The 12,547-nt window shown below is 49.6% G+C and overlaps 3 protein-coding genes across 14 annotated transcripts in view; 2 read left to right on the forward strand and 1 right to left on the reverse strand.

Moving 5' to 3' along the window:
• The window catches only part of LOC110355413 (gastrula zinc finger protein XlCGF57.1-like), a 99,570-nt gene that overhangs the window by 69,036 nt on the left and 17,987 nt on the right, over positions 1-12,547 (forward strand). The gene's annotated exons all lie outside the window — the stretch shown is intronic.
• LOC106145974 (zinc finger protein OZF-like) lies at positions 311-5,991 on the reverse strand. Of its 12 annotated transcripts, none has more exons than XM_065049683.1 (6): positions 5,871-5,991; positions 5,133-5,294; positions 4,380-4,506; positions 3,764-3,871; positions 3,483-3,581; positions 311-3,370 (listed from the first exon to the last, which is right to left on the reverse strand). In XM_065049683.1, exons 3-6 carry the CDS (start codon positions 4,504-4,506, stop codon positions 2,166-2,168), a joined length of 1,539 nt encoding a protein of 512 aa, XP_064905755.1. In that variant the 5' UTR covers positions 5,133-5,294; positions 5,871-5,991; the 3' UTR covers positions 311-2,165. The 12 variants fall into 12 exon arrangements, with proteins under 12 accessions (XP_064905755.1, XP_064905754.1, XP_064905752.1 ...); XM_065049682.1 differs by having other exon boundaries at positions 3,483-3,584; XM_065049680.1 differs by having other exon boundaries at positions 311-3,412; positions 3,510-3,584; positions 5,871-5,989.
• LOC106145973 (gastrula zinc finger protein XlCGF57.1-like) overlaps positions 9,252-12,547 on the forward strand; it is a 32,366-nt gene continuing 29,070 nt past the window's right edge. The window contains exon 1 of the mRNA XM_065049671.1: positions 9,252-9,553. Coding sequence (XP_064905743.1) covers positions 9,491-9,553 — 63 coding nt within the window. The 5' untranslated portion in view covers positions 9,252-9,490. The remainder of the gene's footprint in view (positions 9,554-12,547) is intronic.

The raw sequence follows: 12,547 nt of genomic DNA on the forward strand, positions 1-12,547 counted from the left end.
AGTCCTTGGCTCTCAGACAACAGCAATTAAGAACATTAACTCTGTCCTGGGGTGCTATCTTCTCGTTCTCAAACTTAATGCAAATAATGACCATACTAGCTACCAAAAAGAAAGGTTTCTAACTGCATGAGGAAAATTAATTCACTTCAAATCATGCCAGCACGTCAAGTGATATAAAGAACTTGGTGTGCAGATATAATCTTTGGCCATAAACTCATGTAATCCTGTTACGGTCCAGTTGGGGAAGTCCTGAGCTGGAGAAAGTCATTAATTTTACCTAGAGTGAGGTTAAGACACAAATAAGGTCAAATGCCACTTAATTAAGGAACTTTATTAAACACTTCTGTAAATGGAGGTCCATATGTTATGGTATGAAAAGAGCAATAGGACAGGGAGAAGGAGATGGGAAAGGAGGAAACCTAGCGAGCAGTGGGGATAGATTTGCAAGAGACACTCACCACCATGGATCGATCCAATGGCATTTTCTCTCTACTAGGTGGGGCAGTGCGTCTCAGGAAGGCAGCTCGTCCCTCACTCACAAAATGACCACCCCTTACATCCCTGAGAGGTACACACGTAATACCTGTCAGTGGTGGGGGTCTCCAGATCACACATGCTTGTTACTGCATGGTCATACAGTCTTTTGTAAGGCATTTTGGTGATATTTTGTTGTTAAGGTTTAAAGTAAGGCAAAAATAAACTGTGGCAGATGCTCCGTTACCCCCTTACGCTCCCCCCGCCTTTCCTTAGATTGGAAAGATGATAAGGAAGATAAGAAGGAAGAGACACTTAGACTTCAAGTTGGAAAGGTTTTAAAGGCTTTACCAATGCTACTAATAAATAGAGAATATATATGCGAAATACACAAAACCAATCTTGAATGTCCGATATGCAGTTAGCATCAGCGCAGTGGCGGCGGAGCTAGGAGCTGGCGCGGCTCCAGCAGCTGCAGGGCTGGCACCCAGGAGTCACGGGCAGGATTTCACAGCAAACCGAAAACTGGATTTCAGGATGCAGGGACTGAGGCGTACAGATTGCAGGCATGCAGAGAGGGTCCTCTTTATATGCCGGCCATGGTTGAAGAGAGGTGAGATCCTCATGATCCCATCTTATATAGAGGGTATGACGATTATGGGATAGAGTGCTCAGTTGGTCATTTTTAGTCACCTGTTCTGTCCACCCCTCCTTCCAAATATGTCCCATTATCAGTTAACCTTGGTTATCATAGTAATAAATCTAAACATGAGCTTCTTCAGCGTTCCGCAGACCCTGTTATCAGCACCAAGTACAGTGTCCCACAAAAATATGGAGGCACTTTGAAGGCACTTAACTGAGAAGAAAATTCACTGAAAGAGAAACAGGTCTTGTTTTTAACAAAACCAGGAGATTGGGATGTTGTTTCCCAGGCAATGGCATGTACCGCCCGTTCTGCATTTCTGCGCATGTTCTCAGTCCCGGCACGTCAGTCCCGTGTAGTACCGCGTGTGCCTTGGCAGGGGAAGGTGATCGCTTGTAGCCAGGCAAGTCCCCTATTGCCTGGAGCTGGGCAGGTTTCCTGTGGCTTGTGGCCAGGCAGTCTCCAGAAAATTATGTGGCTGGTCAGGGCAGAGACAGTCGAGCAAACATGCGTTGAGACATTTAAACTAAAATATGGTCCCTGACACCACCACCTGTCACACCAGCCCATAGCTCAAAGCTTGTTGCTTCTTTGTCCACGGTGGCAGGGAAGTAGCAAAAATAGCTAAGTATGGGAAAGAGCATAATTTCTTACAGTCTGTATAACTGTGGAATTCAAGCTTAGCCTGATATAACATCTCCATGCAGCAAAGGGCCTATAAATTGCATATTTCAAACAGTGGATTAAACAGGCAAGGAGTAACAATACAATACCACATAAAAGATAAATAAGATTGTGTTTAAGCCATGGAGCACCTGGGGACTGAGAGACGGGATCGACTTCCCAACTCTTCCAGGTTTGTACAGGAACATGGGCTAGCTTTTGTATTCCCATGGTGATTTGCTTAACAACTTGACCATTGTTATAAATTTTTAAGCAACAATTAGAATAATTTACTTTACCACAGATCACCCGTATTGGGCTAACAGGTAATCGAGTATCATGCCATGTTAATACATCGCTGATCGCATCTGCATGGCTTGTTCTGCTAACAGATCAAGACCTCATCCTCTTGCTTGACATCCACCACCACAATCTCAGGGCCCTGGTACACCTGCTGGTGTCTCTTCAGGTCCTTCTTATCCGCAAAGCTCTTCCCACATCCAGTACAGGTGAAGGGTTTCACCCCGGTGTGGATTTGCTGGTGCCTCAGCAGGTGCTGCCTCCGGACAAAGCTCTTGCCACACTCAATGCAGACAAAGGGCTTCTCCCCAGTGTGGATGCGCTGGTGACTCAGCAGGTGTTGCCTCTGGACAAAGCTCTGGCCACACTCGGTGCAGGTGAAGGGCTTCTCCCCAGTGTGGATGCGCTGGTGGATGACGAGGGTCAACTTGTTTCTGAAGCTCTTGCCACACTCAGTGCAGGCAAAGGGCTTCTCCCCAGTGTGGATGCGCTGGTGTGTGAGGAGGCTCGACCTCTGGGAAAAGCTCTTGCCACAGTCGGTGCAGGAGAAGGGCTTCTCCCCAGTGTGGATGCGCTGGTGGATGATGAGGGCCTTCTTCTCCCTGAAGCTCTTGCCACAGTCAGTGCAGGAGAAGGGCTTCTCTCCGGTGTGGATGCGCTGGTGGATGATGAGGCTCTTCTTCTCCCTGAAGCTTTGGCCACAGTCGGTGCAGGCAAAGGGCTTCTCTCCGGTGTGGATGCGCTGGTGGAGGATGAGGGTCAACTTGTCTGCAAAGCTCTTGCCACAGTCAGTGCAGGTGAAGGGCTTCTCCCCGGTGTGAATGCGCTGATGCCTCATCAGGTGCTGCCTCCGGACAAAGCTCTTGCCGCAGTCGCTGCAGGAGAAGGGCTTCTCCCCATTGTGGGTGCACCGATGACTCAGCAGTTTCTGCTTGTAGATGAAGCTCTTGCCACAGTCAGTGCAGTGGAAGGGACGCTCACGCATGTGGCTCCACACATGGACATCCAGCGCTGTCTGGTTCTCGAAGCTCTTGTCACACTCAGGCCACCTGGGAGGGCTCCTCTGTAACAGCTGGGGTACTCGGAGTGGGGGAAAGTAGAGGTTCCCCAACCAGGCCCCCTGGCTCCCGCCCGGCTGGCTGCAGGTCGAGCTCCCCTGATGCATCCCACCCAAGTTTGGCATCCTTGGCAGCAGGGCGTTCTCAGTCCCGGCACGATGGTCCTGGGTAGTACTGTGTGTGCCCCGGCAGGTGAAGGTGATCGCTTGTAGCCAGGCAAGTCCCCTATTGCCTAGGGGATTGTAGAAAGGCAGGTCTTCCAGGAGTGACCTCACTGTTCAGAGACAGGAGCAAACAGACATTGAGACCTTTATCTTAAAATGCAGTCCCAGACAACTACTCACCATTCAGTCTGCCACTTAAAAACACACCAGGTCTCCAGATCCCTACTGGCAGCATCTCTGGGACTCCCTCAGTCTCCCTCTGGGTCCTGGGGCTGATGGCTGCTGGGGAGAAGAAACCAGGGTCACTGCCAGGGACAGGATGGGCAGGTGGGACCTCTCCCCATGGGGAGTGTCATGGGCACCCCGCCAACCTCACACTTTTTCAAGCACATAGATCACCTGGACTAAGGAGACGGTGCTCGGTGAACTCCCTGACCCCCCACAAGACTCCCCATGCCCACCTGACACATGGGTCTGGTTACTCTGATGCTCTCCAGGGGGGTCCAACACACACGGCGTCTCTTCTCGCTCTATCTTGCAGATGATCTCTGGCTTTTCGGTGGCCCAGCCTGTCCGGGGCACAGAGAGAAGCCCCCTCTCCCGCACTGCCGGGACAGCAGCACCGGCCCCTGCACCCACAGCCCCAGCATCCCCCCCACCCCGCTCCTCTCTCCTGTCCCTGCCAGGCTGCGGCTTCAGCCCCCACATCCCTGCACCTACAGCCTCCTCTCGCCTCGCCCCCGTCACCTCGGCCACTCTCCTGCAGACAGGACACCTGGGAACAGCTCAAAGCTGCGCCTGGGAGGTTTAGACTGGATGTGAGGAAGCATTTCTGTACCAAGAGGTGGGTCAAACCCCGAAACAGGCTTCATCCCATCTTATCCCATACTAACCCATCCCATTCTCTTTCCCAGGACTGCTCTCCACAGGAGGCTGCCTGACAGGTTCAAACCTGCAATCACAACCGCTCAGACAGCAATGGAGAGAGCTGGATTTTCCTGTTTAGGGGCTCCAGCTCAGCTAAAGAGGTGAATTCCGGCTCCACCCCAGCCCAACATCACCAGAGAGAGTCCTCACCCAGCGAGGCGACCATCTGGTAGTTCTCCAGCATCACCTCCCGGTAGAGCTGCCGCTGACAGCCCGACAGCTTTGCCCACTCCTCGGGGGAGAAGTAGAGCGCCACGTCCTCAAACTTCACTGACATCTGCAGCAAAAAGCAACACTCATCTCAGCACATCGTACCACACGTTTGCTAAACACCTCTGCCAATAAACTACCACTGGTACCAGGGGCCCTGGCAGTGCTGGGAAATCTCAGAGCATCCCATGCACAGGAGGGGCGAGGGCAGAGGGGAGGTGGTGGCACACCAGGATCACCACAGCACCTGGACTTGCTCAGACTTGCTACAAGTCATCCATGCCACCCTCTATGGTGGGAGAGCCCACTCTCAGCTGTGCTGGGAGAGGGGCAAAGATTAGAGGTATAGAGGCAGGTTTTCTCTGCTCGTGCTAGATGAGGGACCAATGCCAGAGCAGCTGGGACTGTGCCCTGTCTCCCCATCACACCACAAGCCACATCACTCTCTGGGCCTGGGCACAGCACCATGACACAAGGCCTGTCCCTGCTCGTGGTGCGGCTCAGCAGGCAGGAATGGGAAACACCCTGTACTGCACCGAGTCTCAAAGCATGGCTCTCCCACAACGCTCCACACAGACCGGACTGTCAGCCTGGCTGGTCCCACGGGTGTTTTGCTGCTGCTGCACCACGGAACGAACCATGGCAATCCCAGCCCATGGTGTCCCCAGAGCCGGGGCCGTGCCTGACCCCCACCTTGCCGCAGCAGCCTGGAGCCCGGCGCGTCGCTGCTCTCGGCGCGGAGATGGAGGCCCGTGCAGGTATTGATCCGGGAAGAGGGAGGCGGGATGCTCCGGATTCCACTCGAGGTGCCTGTCCCGTCACCAGCCGCACCAGCACAGCCAGGACAGATGGTCCCTGCAAGCACAACATTTTCATGAAGAAATCAGGGGCACAAGTTTACTAACCTGCCCACAGCTGCCTTCCCTGCACCCCGAGCCTCCACAGCTACTGGGAAAAGGACCGACCCAAAGAGCGTCACCCACCAAGTTGGCCGGCTCGCGGTAATGGTGAGAAAGAGCCACAAAAAGAGTTTTGGAAGCTCCCGAGTACCCAAATCTTGCTCCGGTGCCCCACAAGGGCAGCAGGAAGATGTCCGGGGGTGTCCCGGGGGTCTGAGCACCCGGCCCGGCCCCAGCCCAGCCCTTCCCAGCGCCGGGGCCGCCAGGGCCGGATCCAGGGGGGCCCGGGCGGCTGGGACACGGAGCAGCGTGTCCGCGTTGCACGGGGGCCACGGGGCGAGCCGGGGAAAGGCCGGAGCGCCGGGGAGAGCCGGGCCCTAAGGGGAGTGCGGGGGGGTCCGGCAGGGCTGGGGGGCGGCCGGCGGAGGGGAGAGCACGGGAGAGGCCGTCGGGGCCGAGTCCCCTCCGCCGGGACCCCGCGGGCCAGCAGCGCCCATCCCCGTGCCGCGGGCCCGCCGCCCGCCGCCCCTACCTGCGCCGGGGCCGCGCCGCCAGCCCCGCACGGACAAAGGCGGCGCCGGGAGCCGCCGGCAGCGTCAGCCCGGGAGGGCCGCCCGCCGCCGGTGCAGCACGGGAGGTGTAGTCCTGCCGCTCCGCCCCTTGGGTTCTGTCATCGGTCGCTAAAGAGAAGAGCTTGCAGCTGCCCTTCCTCCTCCTCCTCTTGCGAGGAAAATATAGACCACGATAAGGTCTCCTCTCAGTCTTCTCCAAGCTGAACAAACCAAGCGACTTTAGCCACTCCTCATACAGTTTCCCCTCCAAACCGTTCAGCAAATTTGTAGCCTCTTCCGGACACTCTCTAGCAACTTAGTATCTTTTTTATCCCGTGTCCGCAGCCCTGCGCACAGTGAACGCTCCAGGTGAGACCACAACAGTGCTGAGCAGAGCAGGACAATCACCTCCCCCTAGCAGCTGGCGATGCTGTGCTGGATGCACCAGGACTCGGGTCCCTCTTGGCTGCCATGGATGTTGTTGGCCCATGTTCAACTTGCCGTGGACCAGAATCCCCAGATCCCTCTCTGCGGAGCTGCTTTCCAGCATCTCATTCCCCAGTCTGTCTGTACAGCCAGGGTTGTTGTGTCCCAGCTGCAAAGTCCAGCACTTGCTCTTGTTGAACTTCATGCGGTTGGTGATTGCCGAGTTCTCCAATTTGTCCAGATCCACCTGCAGGGCCTCTCTGCCCTGGAGACTGTCAACAGCTCCCCCCAATTTAGTACTAGCCATCACACCACCTGCATGGCCTTGCCTGTATCTCAACTACAGCGAGAAGGAAATAACTGACTGCGTGCTGCTAAAGCAGCAAAACGGGGCAGAGATTTGGTTGTTTTTATTGGAAGCGTCCTTCTCGGGAACCAGTTCTTCACAGGATTAGGCAAGAAATGCATGTTATAGTGTAAAAAGAAAGAAAAGAAAAGAAAAGAAAAGAAAAGAAAAGAAAAGAAAAGAAAAGAAAAGAAAAAAAAGAAAAGAAAAGAAAAGAAAAGAAAAGAAAAGAAAAGAAAAGAAAAGAAAAGAAAAGAAAAGAAAAGAAAAGAAAAGAAAAGAAAAGAAAAGAAAAGAAAAGAAAAGAAAAGAAAAGAGGAGGGAATGGCCTAGAGGAACTTTTGGATTTGTGTTATGGATATGTGTCGTATGGGTGTATTGCTGAGCAAACCCCTAGAAATACAGCTAATCAAAACCTAGAGTGAGGGATAATGCAAGAGTTTGCTCACCTTTAGAATACCAAGAGGTAAATACAGTAAGGCAAAGTCATTTTGGAAATACTGGGCAAATGGTGGAGGAACCACCTGTTGACCTCTCAACATCCTAAATGGCAGGACTATGATGTTCTGTTGGTCTTCCTACCACGTGTCCGTTTCCACTTGTTGACACTGCACCATGGTAGGAAACGCCATCAAAGCCAAAACCCCAGGTATGACCCGATTGGGCAGTATCTGGGGTCAAAACACCTGACTGCTATACCTTTAGCATGAAAATGTCCCTGTTTCTTGAATGTTGCTTTGTCCCATATGTTACACTTAAAAGACATCAATTCATTTTAGAAAATCTGACATGGCATTCATTTGCACGTTCTTAACAACTGGTGGAGAACTGTTTTTAGAGAATTAAATTTCCAACTACAACAAACATCCAAAATGACTTTACAAAACTGTTTAGCCTTGAATATGTTTCTGTCAAAAGCACATGGTGTATGTGGAATGTTAAATCTTATAGAGGGAGAATGTTGTATGGTGATACACAATACCACAAGCACCATAGAGAGGTGGTACCTCCCGTGTTGTCTCGTCTCTGCCCAGTGTTAGTTTTATCTGTAATATGTTTGAAGAATCTTACTCTGTTGTCCTTGACCCCTCTCGCAAGGTTTAATTCTAACGAGGCCTTGGCTTTCCTAGTTGCCTCCCTACATCCTCTGACAACAGCCTTATATTCTTCCTGAAATAAATAACTTATGCTATTTCTATGGACAAACAACGTTTAATCAAATTCCTAACTTGTATTCCCTAAACACGTGTTCATTAGAGCATAAGCAAAACAGCGCTGGGTGTGTGGGGGATTCGCTCCGCCCAACACACACACCTTTTGACAATAAGAAGTGTGCTTAAATACAGAAGGTGTTACATATTCATAATAACCCCAGGAATGCCTCTACATATTCATAACCTTTCCCGCTTCTTATTAAAATGAGTCTCAGATACCCATTTCCATAGTCTCCTCCCTGACCCTCCCCTGCTGCGCCTGCGCAGTGTCACTTGGTGATTTTTAGGAGGGGTCTTTGGGGGTCTTTGGATGAAAGCTCCTTCAGCTTAATCACAGTGAACTTTGTACCTTTGGCTCATTATGATGAACTGGCTGGAACCCAAGCTGCCAAGTCGACCAAAACCAGACTGGCGCCCCCTTTTGCTGTGAATCTTGGTTATCTTGTCTCCTCAAGGTTACAGCTGGTGCTGTAAAGCTTCTGATCTTGGCATTCAATGGGGTTCTGTTTTTTTCTTAACACGATTGATTACATAGGGCTCTAAACTAGATATTCATCATGTGGCTTTAAGAGTTAGTTTGTTAGTAGGCACTCATTATGTGGTTGGTTAACCCTAAAAATATTAGTTCCCTCTATCAATATAACTTCAGAAACAAGTTTCATAACTTTTTACGTAGAACTTAACCACCTTTTCCTTTTTCCAGGTTCAGAGCCCGTGCCTCATTTGGTTATCTCTGTAAACATTAAACATCTCCTCAGCACGAATCACAACTGCATTTCTCACATTTCCAAGTGACCAGCCCCTCCTTCCATGATCTGTAGACTCTTCCACTTGAGTTTTCCCAGCAGTTCCACGTTTAACCAAGCAGGTCTCCTGCCTCCCTTCCTTGACTTCCTACCTGTTGGGATGCTCTGATCTCGAGCTTGGAAGAAGCAGTCCCTGAATGCTAACCAACTATCTTGGGTCCCTTGAACTTCAAGTACCCTGTCCCATGGGATTTCCCCCAGCAATTGCTTGAAAAGGCCAAAGTTGGGTCTACTCAAGACCAGGGTTGTGACTCTACTCGGTATTGCGCTCCTGTGCCCCCCCCGCCCCGAGCCCAAGACTCCATTTCCCGGCATGCCTTGAGCCACCCACGTCCCCCTCCTGGCGCTCTCCCGGGTCCCCCCGCCCGGTGAGCGCAGGGTCCCCTCGTTCCGGCTGCCGACCGCCCCAAACCCCACCGGGACGGCCGGGACCCGGCACCGGCGTCGCGCCCCCCGCAGCTTCGGGCAGCGGCGGCTGCAGCACCAGCTCGGGGAGGCACCCGTGTGGCCAGGGGTGGCGGGCAGGGCCAGGGGCCGCAAGGACACAGCGGTGCTCCCGGTGCCCGCCCCCCCGAGCCGAGCGGGGCGGAGCGGCAGGACTACACCTCCCGTGCTGCACCGGCGGCGGGCGGCCCTCCCGGGCTGACGCTGCCGGCGGCTCCCGGCGCCGCCTTTGTCCGTGCGGGGCTGGCGGCGCGGCCCCGGCGCACGTAGGGAAGGTTTGGGTACTCGGGAGCTTCCAAAACTCCTCTTTTCGGGGCTCTTTTTTGCCTTTACTTCGAGGCGGCCGGGTCGGTGGAAAAAGCTCTATGGTCGGTCCTTTTCCCCGTAGCTGTGGAGGCTCGGGATGCAGGGAAGGCAGCTGTGGGCAGGTGAGTGATTTCCTTGGATGGTATCCCAGTCTAAGGAGGACAGTCTTCTGTGCAAGCAGAATGGACTCCAACAGCTCTATGACAGTTACAGACTAAAGTTGTTTAATGCGAAATTTGATCAGGTTATATAATCTTAAACTGCTGATTTTGTAGTTACATTATATTAGTTATATTATTTATAGTTAGATTACGCACCGCTTGCATTTCTCTAGCTAATATATGATTGGTTGCTATCTTAGACACTCATCACCTCCTATGTCTTGCCACAAACTACTTTAATTCCTCATTTTCCTCTTGCTTCATCAACTTTCTTCCCCATTCTGTGTGGTCAAGGACCTTTCAATGGCCCTTCACTTGTGGTCTAGATCACCTCAATCCAGTCTTGCTCACTGCACAGATGTCTGTTTGTTTCCAGAAATGATCCCACAGTTCCCCCTTTTGTTTTTTGAACCATCCAGGTACCTGCAAGTGTCTTCTCAACAGAATGTCTGATTAGATTCATTATACAAGGTGCAATCATTAAGATCACAATTATTACAATCAAAATAGTTAATCCGTGCAAAAGGAAATCTTTAGTGATTCCTAACCCTTTAAGCCATTCATCTAACCCACTATTTAATATGGTGAATTTCTTAGTCATTTCTTGTAAATCTCGTATTTGCTTATGTATAGATACAGAGCTACTTTATAAATTCATACAACACATTCCTTCGAATTCTTCACATCCATGTCCTTGCGGAAGCAGTAAAAAAATCTACAGTGGCTCTATTTCGCAAAGTTGCTTGCCTAATGCTATCTGTATCAACTAACATCTCTGATAGGATTGTAGAAGTAAGATTTGTTTGCTTAGCTACCCAGCACCTGAGTTTCTTAATGTCACCTAATGCTTTACCTGCCGCTACATTTGGTGCAAAAAGCGAAGTTAGTACAACTAATTAATTATCCCAAAATTTAATCTCATCTTTGCAGTTTTCACTGAAATATGATAAGTTTCTTAGTTTTGTTAAGCAAAGTATTATTTAGAAGATCTCAATATTGCAGAGCAAACAGAGATTTTGCCTAAATAACAAGGTCCTCCCCAGGCATTAGAAGGTATTGCTGGCCAAGCTTGGTCACCACAAATAAGAAAGTTCCTGGAGGTAACTTTTTTGCTTTGGTACTTGCATTGATATTTTAATTTATATAACTGTTACACTGAGTTACAGAACTTCTGTACCAGGGTGATATTGGTTCTACACATTTTTTTCCCATTGTAATTTCTGTTAACCATAGGTGTGCTATTGTTGGGTCTCCATACCTTATTGATATTGTAAGCGAGTTCTGTCATCTGACCCCCAAACGCAATACAGCTCTGGTTGGATGACACTGATCCTAATAAATCTAGTTCTTGTGGTTCCAAACAAGTGGTATTAAGAGCATTGATTATCATCCCAGCCCTAGAGGCTCGGGCTTGCTGTCGCAAGTCAGTTACATAAAAATTATATGTGCGAAAATACTCATTGAATTCTCGTGCACTTTTGGAATTATCATTCTCAGTGCGAAAGTATCAATTGAACTCTTGTTTAACTGCAGAGTCCCTCATCATTATCCAGGTTTTGTTTTTTACATAACCTTTGAATTCTTGCAAATCATATATCGGTATCCCTATTCGACGTGTTCTAAAGGGATCTTTAGGTGTTGCCATAGATAAACACAAAGATTCTTGTCTTGTCATGTTTGCAAGAGTTACCCAAATGTTCTGTTGCAGGTTAACAGTCCAAGGTCCTGCTTGCACCAGACACACATTCCACACCAGCCACACTATGAGGATTTTAGTCAAGGCTTTACCCATTTCACTGGAATCCATTGCATTCCTGTTCCTGAAATGATACAAGCATACCCTCGTCCCCAAGTTATAAGCTGAAAAGGTCCTTCCCATTGACCGGTATCAATATTCTTGACTTGAACTAATATTTCCTTATTTAAGTCAATTAAATCATTCTCTAGTCCCTGCACGTTTAACAATTGGAGGCACTCTTTCCCCATTGGGTAAACGCAAAAAATTTAATATGCACACTGCATTTTGTAATTTCTCATGCGGTGTAGCCTTGGGCTCTCCCCCTTTTTGCTTTTGTAATTGATGTTTCAGGGTTTGATTCATGCGCTCTATGATAGCTTGTCAGGTGGGTGGATGAGGGATACCTGTGATGTGTGAAGCTCCCCACATTTGCAAAAACTCATGCGTGGATTTAGCTATATATCCAACCCCGTTATCTGTTTGAATTGTTTAAGGAATACCTAGTACTGGAAATGCTGATCACAAATGCTTTTGAACATGTTTACTTGTCTCACCTGATTGGGCTGTGGCCCAAGTGGCTGCTGAGAAGCAATCTACTGATACATGAACATATTTTAACTTCCCGAATTCTGGGATATGTGTCACATCCATTTGCCATAACTGCAATGAGTATAGTCCTCTAGGGTTTACTGCATCAGGAGAAATTGTGCTAAGACCTTGACAATCTGGGCAAGTTTGAACTATAGATTTTGCACCTGCTAAATTTAGGTGAAATTGCCGCATTAATACTTTGGCAGATTAATGGAAGAATTCATGAGATCTCAATTTTTCAGGAATGGGTCCTACCCAAGCTGGGGTTACAAGATGATCTGCTTCAGCATTACCTGCTGCTAATTCTCCAGGTAGCCCAGTATGACTGTGTATGTGTGCAATATAACACAGGTGCTGCCTTTCTTGTAACAAATACCACAATGTCCAAAACTGCAAATACAGATCTTCCTGCTTGCAGTGTTTTAGGATAGCTCTTTCCATTCTCTGGACTACTCCTACAACATATAATGAATCAGAGATTATGTTTAGTGGTTTGTCTTTCCAAAGCTTAAAGGCTTCTGTAATAGCTTGTAGCCCAACTCACTGTGCTGACCCATTAGCTTGTACTATATGTGAACACCACTGAGTTCACCACCTTCTCACCAGACTACTGCAGCTTTTCCAGA

This window comes from Columba livia, chromosome 1 (assembly GCF_036013475.1).
Source record: "Columba livia isolate bColLiv1 breed racing homer chromosome 1, bColLiv1.pat.W.v2, whole genome shotgun sequence".
Taxonomy (NCBI): domain Eukaryota; kingdom Metazoa; phylum Chordata; class Aves; order Columbiformes; family Columbidae; genus Columba; species Columba livia.